At 45.7% G+C, this 19,049-nt stretch overlaps 1 protein-coding gene across 1 annotated transcript in view; it reads left to right on the forward strand.

Moving 5' to 3' along the window:
- The window catches only part of Tbxas1 (thromboxane A synthase 1), a 165,139-nt gene that overhangs the window by 22,447 nt on the left and 123,643 nt on the right, over nucleotides 1-19,049 (forward strand). Inside the window, exons 2-3 of the mRNA XM_021191345.1 lie at nucleotides 6,915-7,008; nucleotides 10,238-10,290. Of these exons, the coding sequence (XP_021047004.1) occupies nucleotides 6,915-7,008; nucleotides 10,238-10,290 (147 nt within the window). The remainder of the gene's footprint in view (nucleotides 1-6,914; nucleotides 7,009-10,237; nucleotides 10,291-19,049) is intronic.

Here is a 19,049-nt window from a genome sequence, read left to right on the forward strand (position 1 = left end):
CACACACACACGCACGCACACACACACACGCACACGCACACGCACACGCACACGCACACGGATGGGAAGATTTGGAAGAGTAAGATGATTAAGCTTGTGGGTGTGAATTGATTCTATTGGCTTTCCTGGCCTGAAGACTTAGAATGAAGATGGAAACTAAGTTACCTCTCTGGACTCATAACCATTAGCTGGTGACTTCTCTTCAAATTATGATTGTTTCTGGAATGCTATTACCTACTTCGCTGTGTAGCAGTCATCAAAGCCGGTTTTGTTTTTTTGAGACAGGGTTTCTCTGTGTAGCTCTGGCTGTCCTGAAATTCGATCTGTAGATCAGGCTGGCCTTGAACTCATAGAGATCTACCTGCCTCTGTCTCCTGAGTGCTGGGATTAAAGGTGTGTGCCACTGCTGTGGGAAAATGTCCCCTTTCCCCCAATTTTCAACAATAGGGGGAAGGTTCAAATATGGCATCAGAAGTTAGTCTTCACATGTTGTGAAGGTGACGCGCCATGTGCCAGGTGAGTTTATTCTGAACTCATGAATATAAATATATTTGATGTTTTGAGTCACTGTGATTATTACTGAACTGCTCAAATTGCTCATCTTTGGCTTCGTTATCCTTGTTGGTCTAAAGTCTAGGTATGAGCAGAGCTGGCAGCTCTCAGGCTGGGCGGAGGGTTGGCGGAGGCTTTGTTCCTTGCCTGGCTGGGGTTCAGCACTCCAGTCTTGGATGCCAATCACCATTTTGCCTGAACCAAATGGGATGGGGGTGTCTAATTTCCAGTTAGGAGGAGGAGTCATAGTTAGGACAATTGTACAACCTACCAGGTCTCTGAGATGTCTGGCTTGCACTATAGGTTTGCATATTCATGGACTTCAGACACAAGGGCTGGGGAGCAGTTGTTTTAGAGGGAAATGGAAATTGCTTAGTTATTTTGTTTAACATTTAAATATCGTTGCTTTAGTTACCCCTATCTTACCCAGCTATCCTATAGTTACCCTTATCTTCTGCCTAGCTATAGGTGATAGGCATTTCACCAATCAGGGATAACTTGGGGGGGGGGGCAAGGTTACATAGCTTCAGTCTATGTGAAGAGTCTCTCATTCCTGGGGCAACCAGGCCTTGGGGGCCAGTATTCAACATTATGGTACATAGCAACAGACTTAGTCTCAGGAAAGACTCTTTCCTCCCCCGCTAACCTCTCTAGAATTCCTCACTAGCACACCACAGCTGTCCCTCACCAATGTTTGGGTATTTTGTAATCTAATCAAGTTGACCATAGAAATAGTTACATTTGATAATTGTATCGCAAATATTTCTGTCACTATGATAAGTCACCAAGACCAAAAGCAACTGATAGAAGGAAGGGGTTGTCTGGGCTCATGATCCTCAGGGAGCAAGAGTCCATCATGCCTTGGAGGCATGGCTACAAGTTCAGGCACGGTGGCAGGAACAGGAGACCGAGAGTTTATACTACAACCACAGCATGGAGCAGCAGACAGAATGACCTGGAAGTGACCCGAGGGTCTTAATCTCAAAGCCTCCCAGTGACATACTTCCTCCAGCAAATCTTCATCACCCAAAGTTCCCTAAACAGCACCACTAACTAGTGACCAAGTGTTGAAATGTCAGGACTATGGGGGACATTTCTCAATTCAAACCACTACAACAGTTACTGTTTAAGTTGCTGAGTAGATATTTAAAATGTGCATTTATGTTGGGAGCCAGATAAAGAGAATGGGCACTCAATGGAAAGAGCAGAGCTAGAGTCAGAAATTCAGGGGTGTTGATTTGTCAATGGTCTTAACCATGGCAGGTCAACAGAAGGAAAGGGGCCAGCAGCCCGTAAGGGGAGCTGGCGACATTGTGGAAATAAAGAGGGAACAGTGTTCCCAAAGAACTGCTTAGCTACAAGCAATTACCATTAAGAATCCAAGTAAAGAGACTGTCAGGGGATCGTGGGGCTGAGAACGATAAACTCATCAGGGACCTTGACAAGAGCAGTCCTCTCCCATCAGGTAAATGTAGCAGCCTGGCTGGAACAGGCCGAGACAGTATTGAAGGGACAGAGGGGCACAATACTTCTCCAGTACAAGAAATTCTGCTGACAGGAGGGAAGAAAAGCGAGGCTGTGAGTGGAATCGTGGGCATTTGCTCCCAGGCTTTAAGATGGGGGACACAAGGACCTATTTGCATTGTAGCAGGAGTGGTCCAGTGGAAGGGAAAGAGCCACATCTGAAAGGAAGGAGATTGAGGGTAACAAGCTGTGTAAGACACAGGGAGGGAACTCGCAGGCCAGACTGACTTCTGACTGGCTTCTGCCATTCCAACCCTCAGTCTATTGGAACTAAACCCATCAAGCATCCTCCAAGGCCTGGGGACGGAGCCCTGTTTATAGTGTGCTTACCCAGCACACACAAAGCTTGATCCTCGGGGCTGCACAATCAGATGCGGTGGTGGCACACTCCTGTACTCCCAGCAGTCAAGAGGTGGAGACCAGAGGATGCGAAGTTGTAAGCCTTCCTCAGCTAAATAAAAAGTTTGAGGCCAGACTGGGCTATGTGAGATCTTGTCTCAGACGACAACAATCCCCCCAACCCCCACCCCCATCTCCACCCCCCTCGAGGTTTACCCTAAGTGGCTTCTTTGTCTAAACAATGGGCATACTCCTACATAAAATCCATCAAGAGAGTGCCTTGGTTTTGAGGGAAATGCAAGACCGGGCAGCTTGTAACCTTTCAAATCTAGCCTTATTGTAAAAACAATGCATATGATTCGGGTTATTTTGAGAAGGGACGCCCTAAGCGACACCGGCGGCAGTGCAAGATTTGTGTTCGGTAGCATGTGAAGATTGCCTTCGATGTGAAAATTAAACCAAAGGATTTAATGTGGGCAATATGTATGTCTACTGTCATTTTCTGACTTAAGTATCCTTACTATAAACAATGACAGATGTCCAGAATGGTAGTGGTGGGCATATTTCCATGAATCCCTGTCAAAGGAGAGCTGTTCTAAATATCACAACATGGTGATCACGCAACGGCTGCGTAGTACCTGCTCCTCACAGCACCATCCCAGGCCACCTGGACTTTTGTTGGATGGCACAGGACTTAATGACACAAAAAGACAGATTTCTTTTACAATGACAATGTTGAAAATGACAGGAAGAAGAAAGAAATTTAAAATATTTTCACTGACTGCCTGGAATGTTTCTGTGAGTAGTTCACAATCCCCACAGCCGTGCTATCAGAGGACTGACTGACTGAAACAATCTCCGTCTAGAAGCCAGAAGTCTGAAATCAAGGTGTTGGCAGGGTCCCTCTGAACCCTGTGGGATGAACCCTTCCTTGTCTTCCCTTCTATTGGAAGTTTTCTTATGACCTTTGACCTCCCTTGGCTAGCTGCAGCATCCCTCTGGTCTCTGTCCTCATGGTCATCTGGCTTCCTTTCTGTGTGTCTGTCTTCACACGGCCATTTTGTAGTTGTTTGAATGTGGAACGTCCCTCACCAGCTTGTGTGCTTGACCAACCATTGCCCATTGGAGGTGAGGTCTGTCCTGGAACTTTCTGGAACCTTAGGAGGTGGAGCCTTGCCAGAGGAAGGGAGTGATGGGGACCGGCCTTGAGATTTCAAAGCCCTGACACACCTCCTGCTCACACTCTGCTTCCTCCTCACAAAGGATTGGATCCCGTTGAACTTCGAGAGGCTAGCTTAGCCCTTCCTCCTCAAGTTGCTTCCTGTCACAGCGGTGAGGGAGATGAACAATATGTACATCTTCTGAGAAAGATCCCAGTTCTTCTGGATGGGAGGTCCCATCTACTCCAGTATGACCTTATCAGAACGAAAGACATTCACACCAACCCTATTTCCAGACAGTCAGGTTCTGAGGTCCTGGAGGCCAGGATTCAACTTGTCTTTTGGAATTCACCATCCTATCCCTGAAGGAATCCACAGACTTGGGCATCCGAGGAGATATTTGGAGGTCAGCCTATGGACCCAGGAGCCAGAGTACATGAGAACAGGTGACAGAGAAGGAATTGAGATGGACACACATTGCGCCTGTGTTGTAACTCTGCCCCCCCTGCGCTGGTAGTGGTAATCTACTGCAGATCTGGGCTCAGGGGCTCTGGCTGATGAAGGCCTTACCTGGTTACCTCCTGGCTGAAAAGCCTTCCACGTTCTGCACCAGAGTCCAGGCTGTAAGGGAAAGTTGTGATTGTGCACAGGGCACACTCTGCTGGTGCCATATGCTTGCAAATGCCTGAATTTTGTGCAGAGACACACAGGCAGTGTTCTAAGTGCAGTTACATAATGAGGGCACGGACTTGCATAGTAATTAGCATGTGTAATTAGGTACAGACTTCTTGTCCTTTAATTAGACAATCAAGACATCTAATTACTAAATTAAGATGTAATTACGTGGCCCAAGATCTTCATATTTCTTCCTACCCATCAGAGATTATATTTAGAAAATAATTTGCAAAAACCGATGGAAAAAAGTGAAGATAATCTCCGATTTGAGAGTGTTAAAGGAAGCTTTCAGCAGCTCTGAATCTCCTTTGATCTCTCCCTTTGAGGATAAAGGGAGTCATTTAAAATACCACCACCTTCTTGAAAGGGTACCTTTTCCACACCTGACCTTTGTCACACATGCTAATGAGCAGGAATGTGGGTGTGGCTAATCTATATAATTCACACCAGGCTCTAGTATATGCTTTTTTTCTTATTAAAAAGTAGATACAATTTATTATAGATAATTTAAAAATAAAAATTTAAATCTCTTACAAGTGCATCATTGCACTAAGAACAGAGATAAATGATCTAACATTTTTGCTCATCATGTACAATATCAGACTTTTGTATTCACATGTGTTTACTTTTTTTATTAGATATTTTCTTTATTTACATTTCAAATATTATCCCCTTTACTGGTTTCCCCTCCGAAAACCCCATACCCCTCCCCACTCCTCCTGCTCACCAACCCACCCACTTCTGCTTCCTGGCCATGGCATTCCCCCACATTGGGGCATAGAGCCTTCATAGGACAAAGGGCCTCTCCTCTCATTGATGGCCAACAAGGCCATCCACTGCTACATATGCAGCTGGAGCCATGGGTCCCTCCATATGTACTCTTTGATTGGTGGTTTAGTCCCTGGGAGCTCTGGGGGTACTGGTTAGTTCATATCGTTGTTCCTCCAATGGGGCTTCAAACCCCTTCAGCTCCTTGGGTCCTTTCTCTAGCTCCTTCATTGGGGACCCTGTGCTTCATCCAATGGATGGCTGTGAGCATCCACTTCTGTATTTGTCAGGCACTGACAGAGCCTCTCAGGAGACAGCCATATCAGGCTCCTGTCAGCATGCTCTTGTTGGTATCCACAGTAGTGTCTGGGTTTGGTGGTTGTCTATGGGATGGATCCCCAGGTGGGGCAGTCTCTGGATGGTAAGCTTCACAATCCCACTCAGATGTGGACTTGATGGTGAAGTCATTCAGACCAGCAGCACTTTCAGATGGTGGGAGGACTTGCTGTTTCCCATTCTGCCTCGCCTGGTTCTCCCTCATGGCTATTTTAGCCATAGCCACATTGCTGTGTCTATGTAAACTGTACTTAGGTGGTGTCTCCATTCACACAGATACTGGAGGGCATGCTGAACTGTTCTCAGGTCAGAGAATAAAACCAACACTCCATCTTTCTCCCTGCAGAGTGTTTTGAGCGTTAGCATTCATCAGTCACCAAACCAGAGGGCTATTTTGCTATTTTTCCTTGTTCCTATATTGGGATTTGGCTGATCTCTGCATGATGCTAAACACCCGGTTTGACTCATTAATTTTTCCGAACCAACTGAACTTTTGACCTAATTGTCTGGCTGGGTGGGGATGGGGCCAGATGGCAGGTTTGCCCAAGCCAACTCTGACTCTATGTCCTCTCTCTGTTCCCACAAACTGAAATACCCCCATAATCCCAGTGTTTGGACAGCCTTACTGAAAAGTAGTGCAGACTCTGTTGGACCACATTTCCTGGTTTGGGATGCAGGGAATCTACCTCCCTTATGGGTTTAGGCAAGAAACAGAGCCCGACAAGGACTCTAAGTGGAGGGTAAGGCGGTCTCCTCGCCATGAGGTGCCTCCATCCCCACTTTGTTCTCTCAATGAGGCCATGGCCATGGGATGCGAAGAGGGGGTCAGCCTTAACCTAAAAAAATAATACCAGTGTGGTGGTTTGTATATGCTTGGCCCAGGAAGTGGCACTATTAGGAAGCATGGCCTTGTTGAAGTAGGTGTGACCTTGCTGGAGGAGGTGTGTCAGTGTAGGCATGGGCATAAGACCCTCATCCTAGTTGCCTGGAAGTCAGTCTTCTCCTAGCAGCCTTCAGAGGAAGATGTAGAACTCTCAGCTCCTCCTGCACCATGCCTGCCTGGACGCTGCCATGCTCCCACCTTGATGATAATGGACTGAACCTCTGAATCTGTAAGCCAGCCCCAATTAAATGTTGTCCTTCTAAGAGTTGCCTTGGTCATGGTGTCTGTTCACAGCAGTAAACCTAGCTAAGACAATCAGGGAGCTTATTCATTGCCGCTGTAAGTTTTTGCTGTGTCTTCTGAGTTATGGTTCGTGATAGACTTGGAAGCTGGGGCACTGAGGTGCATTGTGGAGATGATAGAAATCTAGCGGAGGAGGCTGTTAGACTACCTTTCTCTGAGGCATCTCAGACTCTGAAGGCCTCAGAGATCCCTTCGGCCCATGTGGAGGTGCTCCTGAGTTCGTACCCTTCTCTTTTCTTGCTAGTTCCCTGCCCCTGAGACCTTCTCTCAGCCTTGCTAAGAGAGCTTAATAGTTCTCCTTCATAACAGACCCAACTTCAAGACTTCCAGCACCAGTTTCTTGGTTTTAAACATTTGCTTCTCTGTCTACCCAGGTACTCCATGTCAGCTTTCTCAAGACTGGAGAAGTTGGGCATTAGGCACCCCAAGCCTTCTCCTTTTGTTGGAAACTTGATGTTTTTCCGCCAGGTAAGACATGGGCTTTCTGGGTCTTCACAAGATTCCCACTTTTGTTTATGTTTTGGGAGTCAGGGTGATCTCCACATGAAGAACCCATGTAACAGAAGAATTCTTCTCCACTGGAATAGGTTTTTTTTTTTCTTTCTCCCTCCCTCTTTCTCTCCTTCCCTCCCTCCCTTTGAGGAAGGATTGCCAAGGCTGGCTTTATACTTTCTGTGTGATGACTCTGAACTTTTGATTGTCTTACCCCCACCTCCGGAGTGCTGGGATTACAGGGGTACAGCACCACACCCAGCTCATACAGTGCTGGGGATTGAACCCAGGGCTTTGTGCATGCTAGGCAAGCACTCTACCAACCAAGCTACATGTCCAGCTTCTGTTATGATGATGATTCATCTCTTATGACTCATCACTGTGTATTCATTCATTCATCCACCCACCCCAAACCCAACTTATTGAGTATTTAAATACACTCTCTAGAATGCAAAAGTAGAAGTTACTTACACTCTCAGGGTCACTGTGCAACAATGATGTATACCACCAGTTGGGTTGTGTCAAGAACTGGAGTGGGAAGTGCAGATAGCAACTTTGATCTTGCTTCAGGGAGAACAATTGTTGTGGGGGGAGGGGTCCCTGGAGAAGAGGATCCTGCAGTAACTGAAGACAAAGGCAGACACACCAGGGAGAGGGCACCATGCACAAGAGGGCACCCATGTGGGTATGGTGGCACTGGTCAGCAGGCAGCCTTCAGGGACCAGAGGTAACAACAAGGGGCTGCAGAACAAAACTGTGTGACGCATGGGCTAGGGTGCTTCCAGATTTGAAGGCCCAACCAGAAACCAATGTAGACAACCATTGTTGAGTAGAGCATCGATCCTGAAAGACAGGATTGCAAGGGTCAAGAGCTGAGATCAGGGCTTCAGAATCCATGCTGCAGTGGACATCAAGGCTGAAGGGGTGAGGGCTTCGTGCAGGGAGGCAATGACAGCCCTGAGAAGAGAGCAACGGTGGCTGAGTAAGGACTCCAGTAAGGACACTGAGATTCAGAGGGCTCGGGGAAATGAGGGAGGCAGCAGCCAAAGGTTGGAGCAAAGACAATGGCCGTGGGGTGACAGGAGGAAGTGGGGTGACAGGAGGAAGTGGCCGGGGAGGGAAGCTGGTTCAGGGAGAAGATATTTTATTTTAAGCCTCTGGTCTTCGGCTCTCCAGAGTGACATGGCAGCGGAGATGACCAGGCGTTTGTAGATAGGGACGCAGTATCTGCCATTGAAGGTTATTTTTTACTGCCGTTGGTTTTTCTCTGAAGCCTGATTAACTTGTGGGGACACCATACTCAGAACAACAGCAGACGCCACCACCAGATCCTGCCTGTGAATTGCCGTACAAAGGCAGGGAGGGCTAGTTTGGGCATACAAATGAGACAGTAACTCGGGGAGAACGCTGGAACTTCCCCCACCCACCCCATGGCCTCTGCTCCACTCCCTAGGTAGAGAATGACCCACATCTGGCCTTGTGCCTGACACTTTCCAGTTTTCTCTCCGTTCCTTTTTCTGGGTTCACCATTTGTTGCTGGCATTTCTATTTTCCCAGCTTTTCAAACACCTTCTTCTCTCATCTCTCCCTCTAGGGTGCCCTGTTCGCAACTTTTAAGCCCACAATCACCCCAACAGACCTATACCCTCCTGAAGCAAGTGTAAAGAGATTTAAAAGTGTCAAAATAGAACAAACAAATCATATAGGAAATTGGAGGGAAATAAATTCCATACATTGCAAGGTAGGGGGGGATGTGATCAGTCATAGCCAGTTAAGTAAGATTAATTTGCTAATAACATTTGGAGGCAGACAAAATAACTATCATGTAAGAACTCCGGATGGCTGACTCAAAGGATGTCTACATCAGTTCCTCTCAGCTTATTGTCCCTGTATATATAAATTCTGTCGTGCTTTTTTTAGAACGCAGCTAAGTTTGCTTTACAGATGTTGCAATACTATGCCTCTTTCTAACAGGGAGGTCAAGTCATTAGAGAGGTTTATTAAAAACTTAGACACAGTAATCTTTTGGGCATCCACCTGAGGTACTTTTATTTTTTTTTAATTAAAATATAATTACATCATTTTCTGCCTTTCTTCCATATCTTCCACATGCCTCTCCTGTTCCCTCTCAAGATCATGACCTCTTTTTTAGTTTATAAATAAAAATGTTTAGATACAACTTACTCAGTCTGCTTACTATTGCTTACGAGTGTGTGTCTTCAGGATGACCATGTGGTCCTGGATAACCACTCAGGGGTTAATGTCTAGGCAGGACTATTTCTCCTGTCTCTGTATTCCTGAAGTGTATGTAGCTCTTTGTTTATAGGTGGGGCCCTGAATTGACAGTCGATTGTGTTCATCTGGGCTCTCCTTGCTAGAGCCCAGGCTTGTATTGTGAAGTAAGGAGTTACTGGGAGTGAATGGGGCATGGCTCCCTTCAGAACACGTGCTTCCTTTAACCATCAGCTCTCTGACCCTCCACCCCTATGACTGAAATCTAGCATTCTCCACTCAGCCCCTCCCAACACATGCATGTTTATATATACAGACATATATGTGTGTGTGTCCTTCCCACCACATCTCACGTATCAGTTCTCAGTGCTTGTATCCCATCATACCTGCTTATGCCCTCTGTCTACATCCACAGCTCCATCTCCACAGCACAAGGGGTCTAGCATTTTCTCACCTCCACCCATTTGGCTGCACACACGTCTTCTGGGACCCTAGAGTTTCTGCCTATGAAAAGTCATGCTGAGAGACTTACGTTTGGACCTTTAATTCAGATCACGAGACTTCAGAAGGTGTAATAATTTGGGTAGATTCGGAAGTTTACACATATATGGGTCATGAAAGGAGACTTGGCAAATATGAACCCTACCCTAAGGGAACACTGTGGATGTGAAAGCAAACAGTTTTCAGATGTGTGAGCAGCAATTATACGCGGATAACTTAAGTGCCCATGGTCTCTTCTGTCCATTAAATAGAGCTGCTGAGAATTTTACTCAGCAATATTTTAAAAAGCCATTTCTTTACTCAATATTCTACAGCACTTCAATGCAATATAGCAGTGATTCCTCTTTTATTGTTTATGTAATTGTGTTCTTGCTGTTCTAGCCTTTTTTTTTCTGAGTAAGTTGGAATCATTGAAATTTTACTCAGTCTTATTCTTATCATGGTGCTGTGTGTGGTTTTTTTTTTCCTCCAGGGTTTTTGGGAGAGCCAATTGGAACTCCGAGAGCGATATGGGCCTCTGTGTGGGTAAGAGGAAGACTCACATTTTCTGACTACATGCTCTGACTTCTCATGGTAAACTAACGTGGAAGTTATGAGGGTAATAGGACTGTGGTGCGCTGTACTATTGTGAATTTCTTTTTGAAGATGTCTAAGAAGGACAAGTACTCTACAGTTCACACCTACAGAGAGCTGGCTCTGGTTCCACACCATGGGTAAGGTGTGCCTGCTAACAGTAATATAATTGTCAGCTACCCTGGCACACTTCTAGCGCTGGAAATAAGTTCTGTGAATAATGACATATGGCAACAGTGAGACCAATCCTGTCCAGGATACACTGGGGCACATGGTCACCCTTGTTTGTCACCCTTGGATTATTTTTATGCTGCCTTTTTTTTAATGATGTATTTATTTTTCATTTATGTGCATGCGTGTGAGCCTTATGAGTGTATGTGTACCACATGCATGCAAGACCTTACTGAGGCCAGAAGAGCGCATTGGCTCCTCTAGAACTGGAGTTACAGATGGTTATAAGCCAAATGTGGGTGTTGAGGTCTAAGCCCAGGTCCTCTGCAAGAGCAGCAAATGCTCTTAACCGCTGAGCCAGCTCTCCAGCTCCTATTGAACGCTTTTTATGATCAAGAATGTTAGCGCTGGATCTTTGCTTAGATAGTTGTCTATATTCAAATTTGGAAAGACTTGACTCTTCTTCCTCTTCTGCATGGGTCTGTGTTTATGAGGGTCCCCGTACTCTCAGTGGGTTCCCATAAGGCTCCTCCTCAGCCACTGGGTGACCTTTAGTAACTTTTCCTGCACCTCCGGGCCTGCAGTCATTTTTCTAGGTGCGCTAAATTTCTGTCGTACTGTTTGCCTGTTCTGATGAGTTCCGTTGTCTGGAAACCTTTGTGTTCCGAAGGTCTCTCAACCCGTACTCTCTCGGTGCTGCTTTGGAAAGGTTTTGGCTTGAGATATGCATGGACCTGGCTCTACCCAGGAAAACAAGTGCTCTATCCACTTTCTGCTGCCTTGTATGGCCTTGAGAAATTAAAAAGTTAAGCTGCTATAGTAGATGTTCTCTATATATGTCTGTTCCTGCTGTGTGTAACACTCCCCCCCCCCAAACTCAGTGACAGAAGCAACTTATCATTTAGCGTGCACCTGAGAGTTGGCTGAGGCCGGCTGGCTGGGAGGATTTTCTGGGCCTCAGGTGGCCTCAGGAGGGGCTCCTCTGTGCAGCTCTGTCACTCATGCTTCCTAGCCTTTGTGGAAGATCAGCCGCATTAGGGCAGGGTCTTCTCATGAAGAGGCAGAGATCTAAGAGAGCAAGGAATGCTGCTGAGCATGCTCACTGGCACCCTTCCTGTCAAGTCAAGTCACGTGGCCAAACTCGGCGCTGGAAGAGGGAGATTGCTGTGGTTTCTGTGAGGCAGCAGAATCCCTTGGTCAAGCCTGGTGTTGGTCATGGGGTGGTGGGCAGGTGACAATTGTCTTTAAATAATAAGCTCCCCCTCCCTCTCTGTGGGCTCTGATGTCACTCGGAATTTCACTTTTCACGGGTAGCTTCTGGCTGGAAGCGTGAGACTCCCTGAAGCATCACGGGGCTGACTTGTTTGCCTTTTTTCTCACCCTAAGGCTGCCTTGCTACCTTTCAAACCTCATTCTGCAATGACCTGACCCTGACTGTGGAGACCACCTATGTTTCCAGGATGCAGAACTGGTTCAAAGGGTTGCTGTCTCCACCAGAGTTAGGCAAGGTTCTCACATGTTCTAAATTCTAGAAATTACTTTCTTGGAGAATTCTTCTTTTCCCTTGTAAACAGTTTTACTGTGGAAGCTTTGAGTACCTTAGAGTTATCCTTAAATGTCAGATGAAGAGTATAAAGGACATGAACACACACATACACAAAGACACACATACACGAGAGAGAGAGAGAGAGAGAGAGAGAGAGAGAGAGAGAGAGAGAGAGAGAGAGAGAATTGGTTTCCTTGACAACAGGCTATCCACTCAACTTTTCTTTCCAACTTTAACTAAGTTCACACAATTTATCCTTTTCATTTCCAGAAAACTTAAATCACAGAGAATGATTTCAAATGAGGTTGTAGAGATCAAAATTGCAGTATCATCTCTATTCTTTGTTCCCTCCTCTGGTGAAAAGGGGGGCAGGAATGACGGTATAATTTCTTCACACAAAGCCATCAACCTTTTCTCCTGTAGAAAGAATGATGGGTCATAAGACGCTTCCTGCGGCGTCTATGGTCCTTCCCGGTCTCCATCAGTGTGCGGGTGGGGAGAACTGGCATCTATCTAAGCCCCGTCTCACCTAAAGGACTCTTCTTGACCTTAACTTTAGCATAATGGTCTCTCTGATTCAGAGTGTCAGCGAGGGCCGTGGTCCATGGACGACAATGACCCCCCTCCCCCAGGAAACAATTCTATTTAAATTACGTTGATTTTCAGGCTGCTGTCAGGACTAGGAAATAGTCTGTCATGATTTTCTTCAAACTTGAAAAATCAAATAGGTTTGACTGCTCATGGGACAAGGGAAACTCAGCCCCACGGATGCCTAGCGGAGCAGCACTTTTTCCCATCGGGACAGCACAGCCCGCTTGTGGAGAGGGGAGTGCACAGCGAGGCTCTCTGGACTGCTCTCAAAGTTAGGTGACTGTGAGTGGGTGTTAGGACCTTAACTACTTGTAGCTTGGTCAGAGTCAGAGTTTGGGACTCCTAATTGGAAGAGGCTCCTAAGCCCTTTCCCCTTCCCACTTGTCTCTGGGAAGGCATTGCTGGTGAAGGATTCTGCCTAGAGGGACAGAGAGTGTTATCATTTATTCTCACTACTGTAGCCATCACATTCACTATCACTCTCACATTCACAGTCACTCTCACATTCACTATCACTATCACATTCACTTTCACTATCACATTTACCATCACATTCACTCTTACTCTCACATTCACAATCACTACCACATTCACTTTCACTCTCACTATCATATTCACTATCACTCTCACAATCACTATCACTATCACATTCACTACCACTATCATATTCACTATCACTGACATCAAGTGTCTAATAATGTATGTAGGTGGCTTTGCTAGGTCTGTGTAAACTGCATCCTTCTTTGAAACTGAGTATAAGCCAGGTAGCCTGGTGTCCACACTGCTCAGCTTCTCCCTCTGGTGCTCGATCGATTCTGACTTGTCCAGCAGTACCATTGGCCACAACAGAAGAAGATGACAGGGGCCTATGGTTTTGGATAACCTTAAAGCAATTAATAATTACCCATAATCTCTTTCAGTCTCAGGATCAGCTCCAAGCTATGCTATCATATTCCATTCCAATGTCCTTAAGGATGATATCAACATCATCACTGATGATTAAATATAAGCAGGGTAGAAATTGTGCCCCATCGGTTTGTGACAGACTCTATAATGCAGTAAATCAGGACCCTTTAGCATGCTGCGACTATTACTTACAGAGATACACAGGGTCTCCGTTCAGCTTGTTAGCAACAACTTCAGGCCTGCATCAGAATCTGCTCTCTCTGACCGCATCTATCTTCCAGCCACTCACTCCACAGCCCTGCGTTTTAGCCTCGCTCTCACTTCCTCTTGTCTCCACATCACTTTAATTTTGATCCCCTGTACAAACATCGTTCCCCTTGTTGGAACGAGAGGCTCGCTCCTGGCACCTGGCACCTATGCACCTGTGTCCCTCTGTGAAGCCAGCTTTGTGGCATAACCTCCTGTGTTCCCATTAAGACATTAAGTTGTAAATAAGTAAACATGACCGCCACATGATTCATAAGCACTAGGGGTGTGTGGATACACGCTTAGCCTGCACCACTTCATACCCTGAGCCTTGAAGGTGGCTTTTGTCTCCAGCTTCTCCTCAAGTGGATAATGTGTGATGGGTAAGGATTGCTCTCCCTTCCTGCTGTGTTCATTAATGGTCTTCGGGGCAACGTTCTCCTTCAATACACTCCTTATTAAATGCTACATTATTTTTTAAAGGATTTAATTGTATGGAAATGCACTGACTTTAAAAATAAGTTCTCAGTTGATCAATGCCTTTTGCTTTCACAAACAACACTTCAGTGAATATTCTCAAATATACAATATTACTCTCTTGCCTGAGTATGTCCGTAGGATAAATCCCTAGGAAAGGAATTTTCAGGCCAGCTACTCTCTACATTTTTTATTTTGATATTACTAAATTGATCTCTCTAGGGCATATATCATAACTTATGTTCCCACAAATAGAACAAGAGAAAATTTGATTTTTTCACATATTTGCTATTAAAATAAGTGGTCAGAAATGTATTACCATTTGATGGCATATTGCTGCTGCTTTAATTAGTATTTATTTATCTTAAACAACTTTGAACATTTTTATGCATTTAAAGTTCACTGTATTTTGCTTTCTGGAGAATCTTTTGCCACTTTGTGCTGAGTTCATATTTTCTTAATTATTCATACAAACTCTTTACATATTAAAGTAAGTAGCCCTTTATACTTAATGTATGTACAAGGTGTTGCTCCCAGGGTGATGATATTGGGAGGTTGTGAAATCTTTAGTGGGTGAGGCCTGCTGGGAATCCCTTAAAGTCATTCTGGGCCCACCCTCACAGGGGACTGTGAGGTTCTAGTCCTTCCCTCTTCTCTTTCTTCCTGGTCACAGGTGAACTGTTTTTGATGATGCACTTTGCCATGCACTTTTCCTGCTCCTATTGGGCACCTCACTAGACACTTGAGAACAATGAGTTACCTGGTCATGGATTGGAACTCTAAAACCGTGTGCAAGAGAAGCCTTTCTCTTCGTAAGTTAATTACCTCGGGTGTTTTGTTACCATGTCAGAAAGCTGACTCATATAAGATACACACTTAATTTTTTCCAGATGGTTCTACTCAGAAATTCACCCTTTTCCAAGTGGCTTAAAGTATCACATTTTCACACATCATTACTCAGGAATTTTTATAAGTACTTCTGACTCCTCTGTTCTATCGAACTATCTACTGGACTGGATTCCTTTCTAGGTACTCGGATTTGAATGGTTTGTGTGAAACTCCTTCTATCTAGCAGCAGCCGATGTTCCAAGAGTGACTTTGCAATTATGAGAACCTGAAGCAATCAGTCTTTAGGAAACAATGGGTCCCTGTGTTGGAAAACAAAAATATCAAAGTGCTGAGCAAATATGCCTTCCAGGAGGAGGGACCAGCACGGAGCTTCACAGGTCACACCACGGGAAGGGCAGTTGTCGCCTACGCTTCTAACGTGGAGGGTTAGCACCATGAGTTAATTAGTTAGCATGAGTGATCTGACAGTGCCTTGTCAGGAGGCAGGGAGATAGTGCAGAGCTTTGGAATTCGTATGGGAGACAGTGTAGCATTTGCAGTGGCGCTAATAAGGTTGCTTCCATGGTGGTGTTTCTAGGGAGCATTTGTGCTCTGAAAGTGACTGATGTGTAGACTTCTGATAAAAGAGCCCTTAACCACTGTGTCCATTTACTAAGGTGAAGGCTAGGAGTGGCAGAGAGAGAGAGAGAGAGAGAGAGAGAGAGAGAGAGAGAGAGAGAGAGAGAGAGAGATTAGCTCTATATAGTCAAAGGGCGATATCACCCACATGAGGGAGAGTTCCCGGAACTCTGCCGTGGAACAAGAACACTGGACATTGAAGGGATTGGAAGAGTATAACCTGCTAGGCTGTGCTGTGGTGGATGATGGTTTTCAGACAGACAGACAGACAGACAGACAGACAGACACACACATGCCCAGAGACACATACATAGACACACAGACACTCTCATACACAAATACACAGGCACATAGATACACATGCTGCAAGACATCCAAATTCATTGGATTTGAAAACGTGAGTCTGTGTGGGGTGTGACGTGAGTGGAGTCACAGAGATGCAAGTCTTCACACAGCAGCCTAACTCCTGGGGCCTGGAGACCAGCCTCACTGTTAGACTGTCCAGAGCTCTACCGAGGAGTTCTGAAGCCTGCTGAGGAGCAGGCCAGCTGAGCTTGGAACAATGAGAGCGAGACCTGGTGGCTTTGAGGCCATAGTCATGGAGTGTTGTTTTATAAAGTACATTTTAATATTCTCATGGGTCACAAATGCTAGGCCTGGAAGGTCACAATGGTTAAGTTCCTGGAAATTTATAACTGTTATTGCATACATGCTGGCTATTTTTATGTTAACTTGACACAAGCTAGTGTTACCTAAGAAGGGGGCCCACAACTGAGACAATGCTTCTATAAGACTGGCCTGTAGACAGACCTATGGAATATTGTCTTACCTAATGATTGGTGTGGGAGGACCTATCCCACAGGGAGCCGTATCACAGCTAGGCAGCTGGTCCTTGGATGTATATAAAAACACATCAAGCTAGCCACATCGAGCAAGCCAATAAGTAGCACTCCTCCATGGCCTCTGCATCAGCTCCTGGCTCCAGACTCCTCCCCTGTTTGAGTTCCTGCCCTGACTTCCCTCTGTGATGGACTCTGATATGGAAGTATAAGCTGAAATAAACCTTTTCCTCCTCAGGTTGCCTTTGGTCCTTGTGTTTCATCCTACCTCTAGAAATCCTAATTAAGACAGAATGTTAAGGGAGCGCTGTTTTATCAAGTGCCTACCCTGCTAACAGGCAGATGTAGGAGACCCTTGAGAACAGGAGGGAAGTGGCCAGCAAGCCAACCCAGCCAAGTGCAGGGCTTGAGAAGTAGACAATTATCCTCAGGTACATTTGTTAGAGCCATGCTTTTGTGACTTCTGAACTGATTCTCCGCTTACCCTCTAGGGTCATAGCCTCTGGCCACCCCTGATGGGGCATCTCCCCAAACTTCCATTCTTCTTATGGGGCAGAGTATCTTGTTTCCTGGTCTCCATCCACGGGAGTCTCTGGAACTGGCTTAGATCCCTGCATTTCTGACTCTCTCACCACCTCCTGCCACATGTTACTCCCCTGTCCTCTTCCTGTAACAAAGTAGAAGTGATAGATGCTGTAGATATTTTGTAGTAGAAATATTTGGTTAGCATTCAAAATAATGAATTTTGTTATAACATTTTCATGTAGGTGTATAATTGTACCTTGTACATACTTGACTCTCACCCTCCTGCCCCTCCCCACTCTTCTCAGTCTTTCTCTTCTTCCCTTCAAATAGTCAAATAGTTCTCTCTTTCTCTGACTCTCTGTCTGTCTGTCTGTCTGTCTGGCTCTCTCTCTCTCTCTCTCTCTCTCTCTCTCTCTCTCTCTCTCNCACACACACACACACACACACACACACACACACCTAGATGCTGCACATATGTGATACATCTGCCTCCCTCCCACACCAATTACCCTGTCTTGGTCCTCTTCTCTCATCACAGCCCCTCTCAATATTTAAATTTAAGTCTAAATTCCATAAATGAGAAGTTTGAAATACTTGTCTTTCTGAGCCTGGCTTATTTTACTTAACATGATCTCCAATTCTACCAGATTCATAGCGTCATTATGGCTTAGCAAACTCCTGTGTGTGTGTGTGTGTGTGTGTGTGTGTGTAACATTACATTTTATTTATCCGTTCAGCTCTTGCTGGGCATCTATGCTGGTTCCATGTAGCAATAGCCATAAAACATGATGCATTTTGATGACTACTGTATTTTGTGACTCATACTCAAAAGGAACAAAAGTATATTAATTCAGTCTCTGGAGCACTCAACTGAATGTGGTAGAAGAGGAGGATGAAAAAATACTCAGTCACTCTTTCTAGCCGCCACTTGTTAGTGTTAATGGATTATGGCCAATCATTCACCTTCCCTCTGTTTGCTTAGAGGTAAACGGGGGGTTTGAACTGGATCAGTGACCTTGACATTCTGTTTAATGATGAACCTCAGTAAACAGATGATTGACCACACTGTGATCCAGAACTGTGCATGGGCACACAAGAGCTCATGCAGGCAGGAAACGGAAGTTTTGTAAAACGACGCCTTATTCATTCCAAGAGTCACTGAGACTACATCATGAGAAGGAAGACAAACGCAAGCTGCTCCGGACTCAGTAAACAGCTTTGTAGCCACTGCACTAGTCTGCTTAGGGCTGCTGTGATCAATACCAGGATGGAAGCAACTTGGGGAGCAAAGGGTTTATTTCTGTTTATAGCTTCCAGTATGTCATAAACGGAAGTCAGAGCCAAGGCAGGAACATGAAGCCAGGCTATACGGGAATGCTGCTTAGTGGCTTGCTCAGCCTGCCCTCTGGCACTACCCAGGACCTCTTGCCCAGCAGTGGCTCCGCCCGTAGTGGGCTCCACCCTCTCACATCAGTGTTAAGAAAATGTTCCACAGACATACCTACGGGCACGCTGATGGAGGCAACCCCTCAACTAAGCTTCTTTCCCTCTTAGCAGTTGACTCTAGCTAAGTGGAGAAAATCTAACCGGCATAACCACTAGTGCGTCAAAAGCAAAGACCAAGTGCTTTCTGACAGTCTCTTCCAGGTAGTGGGAACTATGCAACCTCCCTCAGGTGATGACCCAACTCTCCTCAGTCTATGTTAGAAGAAACATCAGAGAGAGAGAGAGAGAGAGAGAGAGAGAGAGAGAGAGAGAGAGAGAGAGAGAGAGCCAGCCTCTGGGAATTTAAGATTCTAAGGAAGCTTAGATAAAGTCAGCAAGAGTCCACTGTGGACAGCTGCCGCAGATCCCAGTGGCAGAGCTGGTCTTCTGGAGATGGGGCTCACACACCCGGCTCTATGCCCCATGTTAGCACCTCCTGCCTGAGAGCATCATTCGTC

The sequence above is a fragment of the Mus pahari genome, chromosome 2 (genome assembly GCF_900095145.1).
Source record: "Mus pahari chromosome 2, PAHARI_EIJ_v1.1, whole genome shotgun sequence".
NCBI lineage: Eukaryota > Metazoa > Chordata > Mammalia > Rodentia > Muridae > Mus > Mus pahari.